The sequence below is a fragment of the Stegodyphus dumicola genome, chromosome 7 (assembly GCF_044657685.1).
Source record: "Stegodyphus dumicola isolate Sdum_Otavi_A_Nest chromosome 7, ASM4465768v1".
Lineage (NCBI taxonomy): Eukaryota > Metazoa > Arthropoda > Arachnida > Araneae > Eresidae > Stegodyphus > Stegodyphus dumicola.
The window spans coordinates 147,428,714-147,450,172 of NC_140774.1; the positions used below are offsets into that span (position 1 = coordinate 147,428,714).

Genomic DNA, 21,459 nt, shown 5'->3' on the forward strand with positions numbered 1-21,459 from the left:
TTGAAACTGGAAAATGGAAGATTTTTTAAAAAATATGATGATCATTTGGCTCTTTTGCTAATATTCCATCATTTTGTATTTAGATTAAAAAGAATTCAATTTTAAATTTTCCTATTTAAGGTGGGGGCCAAAAGGAGTTGAACAATTCAAAGTAAATTTGAAAACCTTGATGAAAAAGTTCCAAAGTCTTGTACCTGATAGTTTAGTCATATGGCTAACTACTCCTCCAATCTCTAGTGAAATGAAAGGAGGCTTCCTTGTTCCACAGCTACAATTTCTGCAATATCAGCTGCGGTTTTATGTTATGGAAGCTAACTACTATGCACAAAAGGTGAGAATTGTTTATAATCTATCCAAAAATGCATTCATTGCAACAAAGCTGTTTTCTTATTTTAACTGTAAAATTGAAAATGCTAGTTATTGCTACCTGGACTTTTTCTTCCAATAAATGTCTGTAATAGTTTGGACACATTCGAAGTTGCACATGCACATAATTAATAGTTAGTAAAAATATTTTTGAACATATGTATTTACCCTGCCTAGTTGTTGTTAATGTATTAGATGACTTACTCAGAACTTTGTATATTGAATTCTAAAAAAATTACCATCTGAAAATTATGCAAAGAAATGCTTACTTAACCAGAAGTAGTAATTATAAAATTTTAAAAGAAAACAATTTATTTCCATTCAGAAATTTTTATGCTTAGGGGGGAAAAAAATAGCATATAACAGTTGCATTATGTAAGCATATAATGAAGTCAGTAACTATGATTGTTTATCTGTAACTTGTTCTTAAACAGAAAATGGCTGTTTAGTGACTTTTGTATAATAAAATTATGAAAAAAAAAAAAACTGAAAGGTTTCTGATTTTAAATTATATCCAAAGGGGCGTTTTTTTTAAACATTTTGTCTGTTCTTCGCACTTAAACCATAAAATTCAGTTCAAGAGCAGTATTGCAAAATAGTTTTAAAATAAGCATATTTTTAGAATTTCTGATACACAGTTCTGCACGCTGGTGATAAAAAGGTTCCCCTTCCCCGTAGATTATTTTCATTGCTCGCTTTTAAATCATTGAGTTTGTTAACCAAAAATTCGTTAAAGTTTTACAAAATATGAAATCGATAATAAAGCAAATTCATGCCCATATTCATATGAGGATTACGTCATTCAAAATTCGATGGCTCTATTTACCATTGTTTTATCACAATGCGAGAAACATGCATACATTTATGCAGATTTTTCATTATTTAATTTCTTCAAATATAATGCAGGACTCTAACATTTGGTGGCAACAGTTTGAAAAGTGAAATAGACATTTATAGTGAACCAATGCAAAATTGCAAAACAAAACAATGGTCCTTCAGGGATAAAGCCCCTTTGGACTAATAATTAACTAATAGATATTCAAGATTTATGATTCGCACCTTTCTTTCTTCCAATTATATATTTTTCTGTTTTTTTAAAATCTGATGTTGAGTTGTGCAGTGCTGTGAAAAGAAATTAAAATGTGATTAAAATTTATAGTATTGTGATTGTCTATTTTGTTGTTTAATTTAACAAATCCAGTGTACATTACTGAGTTTTGCACATTCATGAACTCTAGAATTTCTACTACACCATAAATTAACAATCCACAAACTGTGTTGACTGTTGAAACAATGTTTAAAAAACATTCAAAAATGCTACCTATATACAAAATATTACATATAGCTTACGGTGGAAATTGAAAAGAAAATCATTATTAATTCATTAATTATAAAAACTGTTCTACTTCATGTTATTTACAACACAATAATACTGGAAATAAAAGAATATTTAATTAAATATTACCAGTGTTTAATTTTACAACATACATAGTATTAAAAAAATGCTTTCAAATTTTAATTTTATTTTCCACTAGGGGAGTTGCATGGAACCCTAAGGTTCTTCAAAACACAATCTGAAAGGTACTGCTGTAGATCTTTATTATGTTCTTCCGTTACCGTTTATTTTAATTCATTCTTTACTGTCTTTTAGGTTGTTATTGCTCATGGCTTTGATGTTCTCGACATTCATTATCATTTGAAAATGCAGATTCATCGAAGAACTGGAGATGGAATTCATTGGCTTTCTCCAGCTGTACGTTTTGTAACAAACTTGTTACTTACTCATATCAGTTTGGCCTGGGGTATGCCACTTCCTCATAGGTAATAAGAATATAGCAAAAGATGTTTTATAAAAATTAATTTATTGAATAGTGGATTAATAGGATTTTAATAGGATTTTTAGACTTATAATATGGTATTATGTTTCAAAGGCACAAAGTTGTTAATGCTAAGCATTTTCTTGCCTTTTCAAGTGTTCTGTTTTCTGTAATGGTTATCCAGATGAAATATATAACTTATTTTCAATAGATCTGATTATGATAAAAAGCTCCTCTTTTTGTATGCTGGAGGCTCCAGAAATAACACATAGATTCCAATTTATACGGACTATTGTTTTGCTGTCATTGATACCTTAGCAAAAGCTGTTAAAATTCCAGATTAAGTAGCTCGGAAATAATTATCAGTTCATAAAATTTTTATCACGTTTCTGTTTCTTTTTACTGATCATTTACTTATTACATTGAAGGAAATGTTTAAAGTTTTATTGCCTAATTTATTTATAACCATAATTTTTATTCTGAGTTCAGATCATTAGATCAATTTTTGTGTTTTCTCTACAGTTTGCTAACTTGACTGTAGTTTTGTATTTATCTTAATGTGCTGTTGTGGTCTTGCTGTTCACCTTTTCTTACCTACCTAATCATATTTACCCTGACAGTAAAAAAAAATATAGAAGTAAAATAGGCATAATGGGCATTTTTATAAGCTTTTAATTTGTTCACTCATGTAATGTAATTTCTGAGGCTTTTGGATTCATTCTCTTTGTCAAAATTTTGCCAAATTTGTGAAAAGATGTAACCTATAAAGGGCCAAAAGCTTGCCAATAGTAGGAACAACCCATTTCCTCTTAGCACTATGAATTTGGGACTGATCTATATTGTGTTCAAATCAGGAGGATTAATAACAATACCATAACCTTTTTCATTCTAATTAGAGATTCACAATGGCTAGATCCACAAGTCACTGGTAATTTTATGTGATTTTTCGGTATCCGAGGACTGACTCGGGTTCGAATAGACAGATTGCATGAAAATTTTTTTTTATTTTTACCATATATATCATAAATATGTGATACAAAGACCTTTTCCTATGCAGATAATCTTCGAATGTTTTACCATAATATATTGCCTGTATGTAAAATCTTGCAATAAAATGTGCCTTGATAAAAAGAAGAGAATGGAATTTTATTAATTGATAGCTGCGTCAACAGGGACTAGCATTTTGCTGTGCACTTACTGTTGAGGGTTTTACCTTTTTCCGGATATTCTTTGTGGATAATACAATGGCAATCCCTCCAGATGCAAAGCGTGATGTTTTTGTTGATCAAATTGCACTTTGTGATGCTGCCGGCGGGCTCATCGGGCACAGACCAACCCTCCCTTTTAGGGTGTTGTTGAATTAAATCCACTTTTCATCACACGTGACGATCCGGTTCAGAATTTTGTCTGTGCTTTCATATTTAAGGAGATTAGTGCTAGCCTGAGCATGTCTGTACTTCACTGCTTGAGTCATCTCATGCAGCACCCAGCAATTGAACTTGTATGTCAGGTTTATGCGATGCATAGCGTAACTAATAGACATTGAACTGACGTCTAACTCTTTAGCAAGCTCTCATGTGGTTGCATACTGATCTTCACAAGTTCTCACAGGCGAACCTCATCAACATCAGTAGGCTGGCCAGAGCACTCTGCTTCTTGAATGTCATAGTCCTTGTTTTTAAACTTTCTGTAACAAACTTTCACAATGTCATATGATATAACATTAATACCTCACACATGATTTAGAGTCATTTTGTAGCTGACTTTTTGCAACAGAAGTGGCTTCACCTTGTACTTAATAATAATGATATTTTTTTTACAAATTTCACAATGCAGTGTTCTAAAGTAATTCTGTTTCAAATGCAAAAAATTGTTTTACAAAATATGATTAAATATGCTAACGTAAACTGTTTGTACAGACAATATTTGTTGTGGCAGAAAACTTTTGTTAAAACCTGATATTTTCAATTTTTCATCTGACTGAAATATGCAGCAGCAATATAAGAGCCAAGAAAATCATTTCAAAGCTTTTCCTCCCATCATTTTGAAATTGCAGCTGCCACACTTGAGTTTAGATTGGTGCTCTTTCAGTAAGATTTTAACAAGTTGGTTACCCTAAATGTTCCCAAGTATCAAATTTTATTAAATGTTATAAACATCAAATTGAATTCAAATAAGCTAAATTGTTAAATGAGAATATTTTGTTTGCAAAAGTATTAATGTAAGTATAGTATTATGAGTTTATGTGTGAAATATTTAATGAAAATTATCACCATTCTGTTGGCTAAAAAAATGTATGAACCTTCAACTTCACAGGTAAAAATAAAGCTTTGTATATTGTTACAAATTTTGTATAATGTAACATGAACAGCTTCAAGAAAACAAAGCTCTACTAGAAAAATAAATCTATTTAACATAGAGTAAATGGCTGTCTCCCTAAATTGGCGATATATCACCAAGCTGGTGATGGTTTTACCAATGAAGTTTTATCATCAGATTTGGCAATAAATCACCAAAAGTCCCAAACTTGGCCTGTTCCCTATATAAGTAGTAGTGTAATTAATCCCTAAATAATAATTATAACCTTTTCTGACCCTTATATGGAACTTTAAACATATATGAATTCCAGTAACTTTCTGAAAAGGAAGGTACCGGAAAATTCTCAGTGGCTAGGGGGAACTATATAAGACCAGAGAGAGCATCCGTTCACTGAGAGATCTTCATGCGAGCTTCAATCTTGAGATGCACTTTGAATTGTGTTGTGTTTAACATTCTTAGCAGGTTGAAGCGGTAACTACTGATTGTGCTCTGTCATACTGAGAGGAGTTGCATGAGTACTTCCATAACTTTAAAGTGGTTTTTTTAGAGGGGGGTAAAATAAATTTTATCAAGCTATCATTGGTTCTGTGTGCATACAATCCATTACAAACCTATGCTCATGCAACAATATTGTAATGCATTTTGTTTCAAATTTATTAAAATTCCTGTTGTTTTCTCAAACATACTGTTATTTGTACATTAATAATTTAGTTTATTTTAATTACCTTTAATGACTATTTTAATAAAAGTTCATTTTCTTTTCACTATGCATGATTTTTTGTTCACATTTTGGTCAGAAACTGTAGGCTATAAAGCTAGAGCTTTTATCTTTTTTATCCACTTAGTGTGAAGAATATCATTCTGCAGAATTTATTCAGCATTTATCACGCATCCCATTTGTGCATTATATGAAATCAAACTCTTGCATTAATGAAAATAAACTCAGATTATAAGAGTAAAACTAAAAGTTCCATAAACTCTTTGGTCCATATTTAAGTTTATTATTACAAAAATTATGTAAAATTTTAATAAATATATAATTTTATTTCATTTTGATAAGTAAGAAAAGTAAATATTTTACATTAAATTAAAATGGATTTTCTGAAATTAGTTCCTGTGCTATTGTGTGTTAAATTGGTACTTTTCTGTTTCGCCGGCGTAAATCTCGACTTACATACAGTATACACATAAAAATTGTTAACAAATGGTTTTAAGTTTTTTATTTTGAAGGCATAAACATTTTAATATTGTTTAAAATTTTGTAAAAAGCCGATAAATAAAGGCAATAAATTTGTAAAAAGACATTAATTTAATAATTTACTATGGTTTCATGGTTCGACATCCTGATTCGCCGTTTCAGATCACGTGATCCCAAGTGATCTCATCTCATCTCATGTAAACTACGCTACAAAAATCTAATTCTCTAAATCTAATTCTAATTAATTCTCTAAATCTAATTCTAATTATCTACATTAATTTTAAGTTAAATCTTGATTTGGAATGCAAGTTTAAATGCAAGAATTATTTCAATTCGTATGAATAGCTTACTCAGAAATTATGTAAAACCTCAGTGCTTTACTTCACTAGTGCATTCTCATTAGAATTGATGAATTTAACCCTTGACTTTGCCTTTTCTATATTTTCGGGTGAGTGATGTAATTGCATCCTAATTGTTTTAATAACCACAAATGGCCTTAGGGCATGAAATTGAACTATCTGGGTAAAAATTCTATCTAATTGTATGCCAGTATTGAAAGAAAGAATCAATCTGATGGCTGCGACTTGTTTTGAAAATGAGGCGTAGAAGGTTACCAGCGAGGATATTCCATTTGGCATCAGTTGCACCATTATTGGCGACTTTATCGCCTGCGCCGCCAGCTAAACGGAAAAGTACCGTTAAATTTAGCTGAATACTGATTAAGAATTTTGAAGCAAGCTAGGAAAACTGAAATTGTACTGGAATAAACTAGCATTTTTGAAAGAGTGAATCTTCTGCAAGAATAAATATATCACACTTCTTTAACTAGATTATATTTTCAGCCGGCCCATTAGCGGCCAAGCGGTAAAGTCACTGAACATTTCTAGTTCAGAACAGAATTCGAATCCTGGTGAATGGGCTGGCCACAAGGGAATTTTCATGTCTTTACCCATGTGTAGCATGTACAAGCCTATTTTCTTTAAAACATCCTGCACGAAGACATCCCTCCTCTTAGTCCTCGAGTGTTTTGCCATAATCAAAAAAATGAAACCTGTATTTTGAGCCTTAGATATTTTACAGATGTTGTATTTTATTTTAAATTTGCATGTAATGAAAAGCAAATTTAAGAATGTTGTTTTTAAAAATGTGGCTATATTAAGAAGTTCCAAATGAAGTACATACTTGAAACTCCTAAATACTAAGTTTCATTTTCTCAATATAATTTGATAAAATAGATTGAAGCTCCAGTTTTTCCAGAACATTTTTAAATCAAAGCAAATATAGATATTTGACTTAAATGCTAAATTCTCTACCAAAAATTAAAAATAGGGATCTCATGTCAAAATGATATAATGATCTAGATCAATTGAAAGTTCAGCAGTCTCTTTTTTTTTTTTTTTTTTTTTTTTTTTTATATATATATATATATATATATATATATATATATATATATATATATAAATAAATAAATAAATGCTTTTATTAAATATCAATAAAAATACATTTTCCGGAGTGTTAAAATATTTAACTTGTTAAGATAAAGCCTTTGTTTAATTCTCTCATGGTGTTTCAAAGTTTAATTCTGTTATGGTGATGTTCAAAAGTTTGTAATCAGTTTTTAAATTATTTCCTGAGGACTTACTGAGCCTGACAGTAATATGGTGAAGCTTCAATTCAGATTTTTTAAAATTAATATTGAAACTCTTTTTCACGCAGATCTTAATTTAAGGAACAAGCTAAAAACCTCAGAATTTTATTTATGCATCATCAGATGGAGCAAAGCTCTTAATAGTGTTGCTATGAAATTTTTAATGTAATTTCTGATTTTCAGAAAATTTTCAAACATCACTTGACTATTTGACATCTATTGTTTTAAAATTTCATCATTTAAAAAATGTTTCTGTTATAAAATTTTGAAGTTTTTGTCTTTACTCTCCTTTGAAACAAGAATGATAAAAAAAATATTCGACTGATTTTCTATATATATTTTTTTTTAAACATGCTGCACTATGACTTTAAGCAAAAGGCTCTTCGTTAGACAGCATATGATCTACTCGGAAACACAATTTGAAATTATCATTTATATGTCACACTATTTTTCTTGTTTCTATGTATATTTCTTCCTTAACCCTCTTTTAAAATAAGAATGATTTTTTTATAAAGAAAGTATTCATTTAAATTTTGTTTTTAATCTAGTTGCTTAACTTTTCCGATTGAATGGATGCTAGATGTGGTAATTTATAAAAGAAAACAGTTATTCACAAAAGGTCAAGTATACCTTTCTCTTAGCAGAGTAAAATTATAAGAAGGGCTAAAGATTAAAGGAATGGTTAGCAAACCTGAATGGGGGGGGGGGAATCGCATAATAATAATGCATTAAAGAAAATGGAGAGAATACGAGTTTACCATCCAAGATATAATCAAATAAAATCAAATATATTATTTTTATTAAGTTACATATAATACATTTTATCAAAAGGGTGTAAATAATAACAGAATTGTTCAAAGTACAAAATGAACGTTCAGTGTTGAAAAATGATTTTTCAGTTGACTAGTCCATTGATTTCATGTATTTGAGACAAGAAGAAAATAAATCAATAACAAAGCTTTATAAAATAAGCTTTTATAAAAATTCTATAGATTAGGATTTTAAAAATTCAAATGAGAAAAAAGAACAAATATTGTATATTTATTTTTTTAATTTCTGTTTTTTAACTTCTGTACTTCAAGAACTTAAATGTCCCATTCCTAGAAAAATAATTCCTGTAATGCATTTTGTGAATATTCTTGTATCAAATATTAACTGTTATTTTGTGAATATTTTTGTATCAAATATTAATTGTTATTTTGTAGGTGTTAACCACAGTTCTTAAAATAATTAATAAAGACTATGAGATGAGAAGACTAATAATATGAAACTTAATGAAACTACTTTTTTTTTTCACTAGATATAATTCTATTGCTATAGAAGATTTACTTTCCAAGGAGGAAACTGAAATAAATTTTGAAGCTAATGATAAAGAGAGTGCTTCTGGCAACCAGAGTGTTTCTTCTGAAGCTGAATCAAATTCTGAAGCTTATTCCAAAGATAGTGTTTCTATTAACCAGGTAACTTTTTGAGTAGATCTGAATCTTATTGAAAATATTGTTAACATATTTGTTCATTGAGTTTATATGAGTAGACCTTAATGTTAATTGGTTCTAAAATTATACTATTAAAAAAAACTACAACTTTGCATGTATAGGCAAAATTACCTCCCCCCCCACACGTTTGAATGTACAGGCTTTGTAGTGAACCCAATCGTCTGCACTCATCTGAATTTGAGCATAAAATAATATTAGAACTCTTCCTGAACCTAATACAGTCAAAAGTCGTTGATTCGGACACCCATAATCCGGACTTCAAAGCTACAAACTTTCTGCGCATGCGCATGGTACGTTTACGCATGCGCATTTAATGTATAACAGACGCATGCACGTTTAATGTATAAGCTAAGCTAAAATTATCTAATTCAGTTAATGTTGCAGATTGCGTTTGTTCCTTAATCTTCGAATTGGATCCCGCTTATTATTTTTTGCAGACTGTTAGAGCAATTTTATAAAAGTAAGCTTGAACTTTCAATTATGTCAAATAGAATTTCCGATATATATTTACTAATATGTAAAGGATCTACAAAGCGAAAGTATGTTTCGAAGAAACAAAAAGTGAAATTGCTGCAATAAATGGATAAAGGCATATCCTTCATTTCTCTAACCATTCCGAAATCTGTTTATCAATTTTATGCTGCTCTGTGGCGGGAGGGGGGAACGCCACGGTGCACAATGAATTGGAAGTTGATATGTCAGCACTATCCTTATCTTCAAAGCAGATGTTTTTATTTTATTTGGCTTATAATTCCTTACTAAATGTAGTATTTCATCTCGATGTACTCCGTCTTTGATATGATTTAAATCAAATTCCTCGTCATTATAATTCGCTTCCGATAGTGAAGAAAGTGACACAGAGGTTATTGAAAACGAAAAATTTCGATTGACAAATAAGTCGGTATTCTCGACACAGCAATTATAGGACTTGAACAGCGGAACTTTGAAGAAGAAATTATGTCTGTTTATAGAATTAAAGAGAAAGTATTATCACATAAAACGAAGCAACTTAAACAACTTGCATTGAAAGAAATGTTTAATAAAATAAACAAATAAATATTAAGCTCTCTCTCTTTTTTTTTTTTTTTTTTTTGTAAATTTTGATACCCTTTAGATCATAAGTGTTCTTTATTTCATAAATTACGGTTTCATATTTTTAATTTTATAATTTCTGCATGCCATCTTACCAGATTTAAACTGATGATCTATAATCCGGAATCGCCGAAGTCCCGCTGAGTTCGGATTAATGACTTTTGACTGTATTTGAATAATGGCAGATTCTTAGAGTGCATGAAAATATAAGTGATTTTAATAATTAAAAAAACCATTGTAGTCAGGTGATGATTATGGAGATGGTGTTGAAAATTCAGGATTTGGTTCTGTTGCTTATGTGTGTTGTTGTAGTAAATAGTAGATTCTGAATTAATTTAATTATTAATAATCTTTGTGGTAAGCATAAGGAGCTGACTGATAAATGCACAGGTCTGCATATGTCAGACTGTCCATTTCCTTGGAAATATTTGTGCTGCTAAATTGTGCAAAGAGTTCAGCTAGTCAATAAAAAGGAAAGATAAAATTCTTGATGAACATATCTTGGAAAGATAAAATTCTTAATGATGACAAATATTAGATAAATGTTTTGTGTACCTGATTGTTATTTTCTTTGTCTAATGAAGTGTTGATGTAATAAGAGTTATAATTTTAATTGTTTCAAATAATATTTTGCTTCAAACAATTTTGTGTCCTAAATTGACTGTACAAAAATCTAATCTCTTCATATTAAAGAAATTAATAATTAACTACTGGTAAGCCCGCCAGGTGAGCAGACTGCAGCCAAAGCAAACTTTATGAATTTAAAGACACTCATTATTTTTAGTAGCATAAACTAACGAGCTCTTAAAAAAAAAAAAAAAAAAAAAACTGTATTAGGAATTATTTTCAGGTCTTAACACAACAGAAAAGTCAAAAGAAGGCTGTAGAGAACCCTTTATTCAATCACATGTTGAACAGATGGCTCATGTGGGCTTACATAAAGCCAACACGTCTGGTGTAAACAGGAAATGTTGAACTTTAAATAAAATGTAATTAAACTAGCATAAAGTGCAGGAAGCTCTGACTCACAGAAGCTGGTGGAAAGAAGCCTAATGGCTACAAGCACTCAAGCTACAGAATCAAATTGCAAGTAATTCAGAATAACAACGTGGCCTTCAAGCAGCCATAACACACTCTAAAATCATCTTCCGAAACCTTGGCTTAAATACCATTTCTTTCTCCCTTAATTTGAATACATGTGTGCTATCTCACTAGCATTGTGGCAGGAAAATGGGGACGAAAACAGGACTGAACGTTCCTTTAACTAAAAATTAACTGTTAGTCAAACTAAATTAATCTCCACAAGTTTTATGTACACTTGAAATAAAAATGTATAAAAACATTTAAATATGAATTCTTTACAAGCAACAACCAAGTCATAAATAATTTTGTTGCCAAACCAGAAAACAAAAACGTATGACGTCATGATTTAAATTTAATGTACTATAGCAACTTTTTCTCTGTGTCAATAAAAAAATTAATGTAGCAATATTACATCATGTCAATTATCCTAACCTAAAACAAAAAAGTTGCCAACAGTAGCTATTTATTTAAAAGCTATTTTTATTTATTTATTTGACATTAATGAAAAATTTTTGGCATACAATGACATAGACTACAGCAACGTAGAAGTAGCAAAATTTGCGCAACCTGCGATTTCCGCAAGGAGGAATTTTTGCCATCTATTTAACTGTTTAACCCACTCTTCCCCCTTTCAAGCTTTCTTTCGGCTTTTCTGTGATGTTTAATTGTTTATTTAGATGTGGGCTAACAGATGGCGTTAGTTGTTCACATTTCTGCCAAATATACAAGAATGCGTAATGTAGCATTTTGCACGCACTTTTCAGAACTCAAAGATGTCTGACAGAAAGCTTTTTGTGAGTGGTATAACCTATATTCCTGATGATATTTCCGGAACTGATAGTAGTTGTCACTCTGATTTCAAGTATACTGAAGATAGTTATAGCGAAACTGATGAGAATTTCTTGGACTCCTCTGCAGATAGTGATGAATCTCAAAATTTAGTTTCTATTGAAAACGTTCGACAGTGCAAAATTGATATGCAAAATATTATGTTATGCAAATATTTTCATTAATGTATATGTTTTACCTTTGTATTTTATAAAATAAATCATAATTTAACCAATATTAATTTTCAAAATTTTCCTTTTATATCATTATTCTTCAATTTCAGTATTCTGGCAACCTTTTTCTATGATCTAATTCTATATTGAAAAAAAAAATTCTTTTACAAAAAATTTTTATATATTTTAACTCTAAAATATATGTAGATCTGAAATATCTAATAAAACAAATACGTAATTTTTGAACCTATTTTGATTTTAAAAAAAGTACGCAGTGAGAGGGTTAATCTTTGGCAATGCTTTTTTTATTTCCTATTTTTTAAAACTTACAAATTTTTTATTAGCAAACTATGATTTCAAAGCGAGCAGTGGCAACACTTTTTGAAACAAGGCATTTTTGTCTCCAGCATGTGAAACTGTTACTGCTCAGAGAAATGAGCACAAAAATTTGTGTTTTAATAATTTTTAATTAATATCTCAATTGATTAAAAACATATGAAGATGAGAATGGTCGAAATGGTTTCCCCATGAATTTTTGAAATCAAAGGGGGCTCACCTCTCCGCTGTACTGGAGGAGATGATGTTAACAGATGTGCACAGATTTTAATAGTGTAGATAGCGGGAGCTGGCATATCATGAGTTAACTTGCAAGACTATGGTTTTAAAGATTTAATAGAACCTTTAACTGTCTGAGGGAAAATTATTTGCTGGGTCATTTCTATGAAACAAGAAAGGAAAACAATTGAGCAAGTTCTAGGTTAAAGATGGAAAACAGTGCTGCTGGCACTATCTGTTGATTGAAAAGTGAATAAAAAGCAGATGCGAAACAAATTCTTGAAAAATTGATGGTAAAGATTAATTAGAATTGGTATCATTAACTGGAATTGACAGATAATGTGGCTGTGAAACACCTTCAGGAAATCTAATTCACTAATGAATGATGTTTTTTTAGTAAATATAGCTACAGGAGACTACAAATGTGATTTTTTTTTTTTTTTTTTTTTTTTTTTTTTTTTTTTTTTTTTTTTTTTGCCTGCAGTGATAAGGAGCAAAGTATTCATAAGTTTCTTCTTTCCAGTCATAAGTCTTATGCCTTTTAACCTTTTAATACAAAATTTTAAGTTTGTAGTTGATTAGCATTAAACCACAGCAGTAAGGAATTTTACGTATAACCCAGGGCATCGTATCTGCAGTAGAATTTTTAGGTATTGAACTGCAGATTTTATTATTAAACAAACTAACATGTTCTCAGATTTTTCTCTGTCATTTTCAATTGTTACAAATACAGGAATACCTCACGTAGTGCAGCTTCATTCAGTGCTGACCCTGCTATAGTGCAGTTAGTAATTTGATTAGTAAATTTCATTTGGTACTGAGTGATTCACTATTGTGCAATTCTGAAAGATTTCATTCCAAAAAAATTCGGCCTGAAATAGGTACTGCCCAAATGGACGTTGCTGATTTGTCATTCATGCATAGGCATTTGCCAACAGGCATGGCAGACTCACAAGCAAACCTACCCTCAGTCTCTATGATAGCCATATTGCATGAACATTTATCTTTCTCACCATCTGATTTACGTTGCCTGATTCACTCTTCTTCTGATTTGTACTCATAATGAATGAGAAACAAAAATCTGATACTAGTTGCAGTAAACCAAACAAGCATATATTTCAGAATTTACATGAAAAGCTATAAATTATTAAAATTCGTAAGGAGGGTTATCATATGCCAAGATTTCAAGAGATAAAAAAAATAAGTCTCCAGTTCAAAAGATTGTGAAAGATGAAGAGAAATGCAAGTTTGGAATGGCTAACAACTCTTTTGCTTCCAAGAAATCAACTAGCAATTCGAACAAAAGCATCAAGTTTTTTTCTGCACTTAAAGAAAAGCAGTTTGAAATCAAAACACTTAGGAATTTGCAATGTTTGCAGTGTGGGTGAAAGCACAATTGTAGATAAAGAAGCAGCATCAAAATTTCCAGAAGAAATAAAACAAATTATTATTGATAAAGGTTACCTTAATGAACAAATTTTTAACATGGATGAAACTGGGTTATACTGGAAGAAGCTGTCTTCTTGAACTTGTTTGTCAGAAAAAGAGAGCAATCTCACCCAGGCTATAAAACATCAAAGGAGTGGATTACATTATTATTAGGAGAAAATGCATCTGGTTATGACAAACTGAAGCACATGCTTGTGTATCATGCTGAAAACCCTCAAACTTTAAAGGGATGTGCTAAAAACTTATTAGTGGTTTGATGTTCTAATAAGAAAGCTTGTGTTACTAAAGTAGTGTTTGAAAGTTGGTTTAAAGATTGTTTTTGTTCCTTTATTAAAATTTACTGTGAAGAATAAAACATAGCCTCTAAAGCATTATTATTATTAAATAATGTGCCGGATCATCATACTGGACTTTCTAATCTTTGTAATAATGTCAAAACTCATTTTCTATCCCCAAATACTACCTCTGTTCTACAATCCATGGATATAGGGGTTATTTCAATATTTAAGGCTTTTTATTTGAGAAGGATGCTTTCACAGGCAGTCAAAGCAACTTCTGGTAAAGCTTCCCATCTTTGATGGCATTTTGGAAAAATTAGGATATCTGAAATGCTATGAAATATGTTTTGCCTCATTGTGCTAATGATTTTTGTAACTTTATCAAATGGATACAATACAGCGGAAGTCTTGAAACTCGCACATAATTTAGGTTTTGACTCATTGGATGCTGCCAATGTCATGGACAATATTTAAACAGGGTTCGTAGCGGTCCTTATAAGTGCTTATAAGTCCTTATATTTGAAAATAAAATATAAAGGCCCTTAAATGTGCTTACTTTTTCTTTAAAGCCCTTATTTTTTTTTTTTTTTTTTTTTTTTTTTTTTTAGTGCTTATTTTTTGCTTTTAGTACTTTTTTTTTTTTTTTTAATTAACGCGCAATTTTTCCCCGTACCAAAGCCGAAACTAAATAAACAACTTTTCTTCCTAATATGGAATGTCAGATGGTGAATCATACTCCCGGAAATAACTTTTCCCGCTTTCTCTGCATTAACATAACCTTTGGTGTGCGCAGAGAGTTATAGACAGGTGCCCGTCGTTCTGTTGGTCAAAGAATTGCGAAAGCAGTAGAAAATTCCGGTACATTTGGCATTCTTTTCCTCCCACCCAAATACTACACACGTTTGAATTTCTATCAAGATCTTAATAATCTGCATTCTCATTCCGCTTGGTCAGTTCATATTCGTGTTTATTATGATCATTATGTTTATATTATGAGTATATGTATGAATGTTTATAATAACATAGTTGCAGTAACTGCTAAGTCTCTTTCTTTTCCTTTATTTAGTACTTTATTCTCCCAATACCGGCAGCTGTTGAATCCGATTGTGTAATATCATGTAGGAAAGAATTACAGCGCACACATTGCACAATAACGTTTGGGATATTTTGCAGAGATAATTCATTTTGATGTTCGGTCCGAGATTTGTGTATGAACACTTAAAAGAGTTTTACTGTGCTTGCAAAGCAGAATATTTTTCTGTTCCATTGGTTTGTTTTTATATTATGTTTGTTTATGCACATATCGAAATGTCAAAAGCATTTATTTAGCGGAAAAATCTAAAGAACGGCTACAGTCTATCCCCCCCCTCCGCTCCTTTTTTTAAAGTTACACTTGACTGTCTGAATATTCGCCAATTTTCAAGTATGTGGATAGTTAAGCTTTTACTCTTAAAGGATAACTGCATGAAGCAAATTTCTGTCTTCTCATTTCAGAAATGTTCCTCTTTTTTACTTAAATTACTTTGCTTGCAATATATGTTAAGGGAAAACTGATATAGGATGAAAATTTAGAAAATGTTCAGAATTTAGATTTAAATTAGTTAAATGTCAATATGAGTGGAAAAATAAATTATATTTATTATTAAGTTCCAAACGAATAGAATAAATATGCCTTATTATTTATTTCCTCTATTTTGAACTGAAATTTCATCATTAAATCTTGTAATATAGTTTAGTTCTGCATAGTTTTTTTTTCTCTCATTGTAAACTAGTTTTGTAAATTGAACTGTTATTTAAAATTTAAAAAAAAGTAATTATTTTCCATGGTTGAGGTAATGCTTATTCTCTCTTAATAAATACTGCATTTCTCATATTTTAAATTACGAGTCTAATTTTTAAGGTTATGCAGTTGTGTATAATGTAATTAGATGGTGCTTATTTTTTTTTCTTAAAATGTGTTTGAAAAGTGCTTATAGGTGCTTATTTTTTTAACTAAAATGTGGCTATGAACCCTGTTAAATGGCATCTCAGCCTCTTAATAACAAATCTGTCATCAACATAGAAGATAAACAGGCTTATGAAGAAGATAGTAGAATTGAAGAAAATGTGCAAATTGAAAAAAAAACTTCACATTGTATAATTCTTGAAGAATTATTCAGTAGCATTGGAAAAGCATGTGAATTGATTGAAGAAAATTATCCAAATGAAAAAATGGAGCCTTGAAACAATGTGAAAATTAAATAAAGCAATTCTACATGATAAACGAAGAAAACAAAATCGGTGCAAGAAACTTTGGTTTCTGGTTAAAAAATGTTTTTATTTTTGATATTGTAATTAACAATAAACTTATTGTACTTTTTACTCTTTTATTGTTTTTTATTAATTTTAGGTAAATACGTAAATATTTTTGTTTTAAAGAAATTTGATAAGAACAAATTATTAATTTTCCTGTAGAAATCATATTTCACTCAGTGCAGATTCATTTAGTGCAATACTTTAGAAAAAGGTTTCTTAAAGTGTGGATTGTGACTCTCAAGGAGTTTCGCTGGACCTGCAGAAGGGAATCGGCAAAAATTTAAGCAGTTTTGATATTTCTTTAACTTATTATAATTTTACAATTACCAAATATTTTTACACAATGTGTCTGAAAATAGATATAGGTAAGACAATACAGACAAAGAAAAAAACGAGAGCGTTTCAACACATTCTTTTTATAAAATAAATGTTCTTTTTCCTTGCTTTGCATGTGACGCCATCATTTCGTCTCCTACTTTTTCACAGTGTTCTGTGTCTTAAAATTAGAAATTATAGTTAATGACCTAAAACTGCAATAGTATTTTACAGTACAAGTGAACAAATTGACAGTTTCACTCATGCGTGTGTAGGATTTGCGCAATACTTATGGAGTCCTGGGAGTCGTGAAAAAATCTCAGTGGTAAAAAGGGGTCGCGGCTGAAAACAGTTTAAGAAACCCTGCTTTTGAATAACTAATTAACAGTACTAAACAAGGTATTACTGTAATTGCTTTACTTTACATATTGTATATTAATGATCATTTCTTTTTGCTACACTAATAAAATTGTTCTCAGAAGAGCAAATTACATTAGTAAAAATAATTGTATTAAAACTTTTTAAAGCATCAGTTCTTTGAAATTTAGCTAAAAGTTTTATATATACATAAAACTATCCTGCAGATTTCATGTCATAATTTGATATAATTGTGACAAATATTATAACTATCTATGTGTTTTGTGCATTAGAAATAAGTTAAACTGAAAGTTTTAAACTTTTTAAATTTTTATATATTGAAAATTGATTAAAAAATGCTTTTGAATTTTTTGTATTTGTAATATGTGATAAAACAGTATTGTAGATTTGTTTATTAAATTTTGAAATATTTTGTGAAATATTAAAATTCCAATGTATCACAAATTACATAGGAAAAAGAACCACTAAGAAAAGCATTTAAATTACTGCATAATTCCAAATATCTTATGAGGCATTAATGAGTTTCAAATAAGATATGAAGAAAGTATTTAATTTAGAAGTCAAACAACAAAAATTATCGTTATATTTTCAAATTTTTCACAGGACTAGTTTCGATGGTTTTACTGAATCATCATCCTCACCTTTAAATTTTGCAGCTGAGGGTGATGGATCGGTAAAAACTAGTCCTGTGAAAATTTCGAACTAGTCCATCGAAACTAGTCCTGTGAAAATTTGAAAATATAGCGCTGATTTTTGTTGTTTGACTTCTAAATTAATATTTGTTTGGCATGTTATTGTATCTTAAAGTATTTAATGTTACAGAGTAATGAGACATTTTGATATTTTCTAATTTAATTTTTTTTAACTTTAAAGTTAAAATTTGATAAGGGATAATTAAGTTCCTTTTTATCTTAATTTGAAATAAAACAGATGTAAAAAATTTAATTTGGTTGGCTACCCAATTAAATAATGCATTAATAGATTAATTAAGCATTACAAGGAGCTTATCACTTCTAAAGATTAATGTACTGAGTATGTTACTTGAAAATTATTACATTTAATTTTTAGAGCTCTTATACAATTATATCAGTACCTTTATATCTTTAACTTATGATGAAATTTCTGTATTTCAGATTTGACAAATTCTGCATTATTCTTTCACTTAAATTATCCTTTTTAATTCAGACTTAAAAGGAAAATTACAGATTTTTGGATGATTTAAATTTAAAATATTAGAGAAGAGAAAGGAAATTATCTTTAGGCAATCCAGATTTTGAGATCAGAAAAGTATATCGTACAGCATAGTGGTTGCTCATTCCAATATGCGTGTACTCATGATAATTCTAGGTCTAGAGTGCGTGATCTAGTTGTTGATATTTTTAGTTTAACTACTTTAAAATTGAGATGCACTAAACCTTTTGTAATCTTCTTAAAGGTAAAATATCAATATGTTAATTAAATGCAAAATTTCAAATATCTATATATATTTTTTCTTCCAGAGATCTTCAGTTGCTTCAAGCAGTTATGTAACTACTCCTCAAACTCCTGTTTCGGAAAAAGAAAATTCCAATTCTTCTCCAAATCCTGCAAGAAAAAAGAAAAAACGTAGAGGAAAGAGAATGAGAACACCTGTACAAAAGAAACCTCGCTGTATGAGTTTTAATGGAAGACAACTATTTGAACAACGTAGGCAAGCACGTCAAAGACTGTGCATTATGCCATCCCAATATCATTCATCAGCTCCTTTGCTACACAATAATTTCCCTATGTTGCCATACTCTGCTCAACAGTTTGCCTATTTTGAGCAACCTGGACCATATGCTGCTGGTCCTTCACAACCACGTCAACCTTATTATTTTCCACCACCTTCAGAACAACATCCTCTTCAACCAAATATAAATTTTGCCTCAGATTATTCACCATTTGACTACACTCCTTTCTCTGGAAACTGGTAAAATTTTGTATTAAATATTTTGCCATTGTGATATAAATGTGCCATTAATGCTTAATTTTTTATTTGTAGAATAAAGGTAGAATTTCAAAGTGATAAAATTCAGATTTTTTCCCCCTTTTCCTTGTATTACAAGTTCCTAAATATAATTAATTTTTGTAAAATATTTGCAACTTGTTGTGTGTATATATGTCTTCATCTGAGTGTTTAAATTAATGACACATCTTTATTATTATTATTTTTCAAAATTAAAACTGTGATATATTGTGTAAGAAGGAACTTTATTATTTTGGTATTTTTGTAGTTGTGAAATAAACTGTTTTTGTAAAACTTTTAAATTTTAACATAATAATACAATACAATGCATGTTTTGATAAGATAATTCTAGGTCTGGAGTGCTTGATTTAGTTGTTGATTTTTTTGCACATTTATTAAATGAATGTGTACATATAGTTTGGCTTACAGTTCCATCAAAGATATACCCTATAAATATTAACAGAAAAGCAATTAGTAATGTATGTAGGCATAATATTCTTTGTTTACTGTGTGATTTATTGTTGAGCTCTAATTAATACATGTTTTCTAAAAGGATATTAAAAAAACTTTTGAATGCAAAAAATTAATAATGGAATGTTAATTTTTTAATTTATCTCAATTAAAATAATCAGTGTAATCTTAGTTAAATAAAAATAAGTATTGCATCAGTTTTACTCAAATAAAAAATAGTAATAATTCCTTTGTTTAATTTTAGTGCAGCAAAACTTGATTCCTTTGTTTTATTACAGTTAAAATAGGTTGCATTTAATAAAAACTAGTTATATTGCTTAGCGTTATAAGAAAATATATACTGTACAAAATCGGAGATTTGGGACTTTGTTGATTCTTTATTTCAAATATTTTTGCATCATTAGTTTAAATCTAATAAATGGACATAACAGCACGACTTCCTTTAATGTAATGTTCTTTTAAATAATGTCACAGTAGATAAATATTTTGCCTACACAGAAAAGAGAAAACACAACCCAATAACCCAGCTGCATTTTCAGTTAATCTGAATATTTGTAGTTCTGTTCTACTGAATATCTTATTATTTTTATTTTATTGTTAGTGGTATTTTGTACCATTATTTAAATAATTTGTTTACTTCTGAGATGAAAATGATGCCGTTATAGTTCCTGTAAAGTGTAATGTTTAGTTATAACGAAAACTGAAATATTAATACTAAACTCTTTGTATTTTATCTAAATGAATATTATCTGCTTACAATACTAGTAAGCTTTATACTGTTTAATTTATAAATACTTATATCAGAAAGAAGGTCTAAAATTGTTATTTTTCAATTCCCAAACAGTTATGCTATTTCATTCATAGCTTTGAGAGAGGGTTTTCTCTCTCTCTCTCTCTATCATGTTCATTGAATTTGCATTGCAAATGCATAAGAATACTTTTAATTCTTTAGAATTTCATTTTAAAGAATTAAAAGTATTCTTTTTTAAAGTTAATGTATCATTTACAGTATGTATTTTTTTAAACGGGTAATTTTCAAAATTTCTTCATCGAATTTTAATAACTGAACATGATTTATTACTAGGGATTGAATATATAAGGATTACATGTAACATAAATTTGTGAAAATTTGTATTAGACAGATGCAGAAGTGGGAATTTGCTAAGGATTATTTATTACATTTGTTTTCTTAAACTTTTTAACTGGCTTTAAATAAAGCCTCCTTTGATGGTTTTTGAAAGCATTTGAGAAATACCCAAATAATATTTAATATTCTTTTTTATATAGCTATTAGAAGTTTAGTATACCTGGCCTGTTTGTGGATATTTGTAAAAAAAAAAAAAAAAAAAAAAAAGGTAATAATCAAAAATATTATTTGAAAAATGTAATAATGAATAAATTGTTTCAGTTGATGATAAAATATAGATGAAAATGAGAAAATTTAAATTCAAATATGTGAGAAAAATTTTATGCAATAAAGTAAAATGCATCATGTATTTTTTATCTTTAAATTTTCAAAGTGTTTTCTTTTGTGTTTTGTTGTCAAAAACGTAATTTTATAGCTAATCAAAATATTACAAATTTGCGATTTATAAATTTTAAATATGAATAACAATATGATCTCAAGTGATAAAAATCGCCTCCTCTGTAAAAATTAACGCTTGTTTTTTTTTAAACTCATGTACTGTACTATGCCCCCCAAGTTACTTTT

General features: G+C 29.4%; 1 protein-coding gene across 2 annotated transcripts in view; it reads left to right on the forward strand.

Moving 5' to 3' along the window:
• The window catches only part of LOC118204703 (PC-esterase domain-containing protein 1A-like), a 42,324-nt gene extending 21,067 nt beyond the window's left edge, over positions 1 to 21,257 (forward strand). The window contains exons 5-8 of one of the 2 annotated variants that reach the window (XM_035377000.2): positions 121 to 331; positions 2,018 to 2,187; positions 8,649 to 8,808; positions 18,790 to 21,257. In XM_035377000.2, coding sequence (XP_035232891.2) covers positions 121 to 331; positions 2,018 to 2,187; positions 8,649 to 8,808; positions 18,790 to 19,245 — 997 coding nt within the window. In that variant the 3' untranslated portion in view covers positions 19,246 to 21,257. The remainder of the gene's footprint in view (positions 1 to 120; positions 332 to 2,017; positions 2,188 to 8,648; positions 8,809 to 18,789) is intronic. The other variant, XM_085820892.1, reaches the window with a different exon arrangement.
• The last annotated feature ends 202 nt before the right edge of the window (positions 21,258 to 21,459 follow it).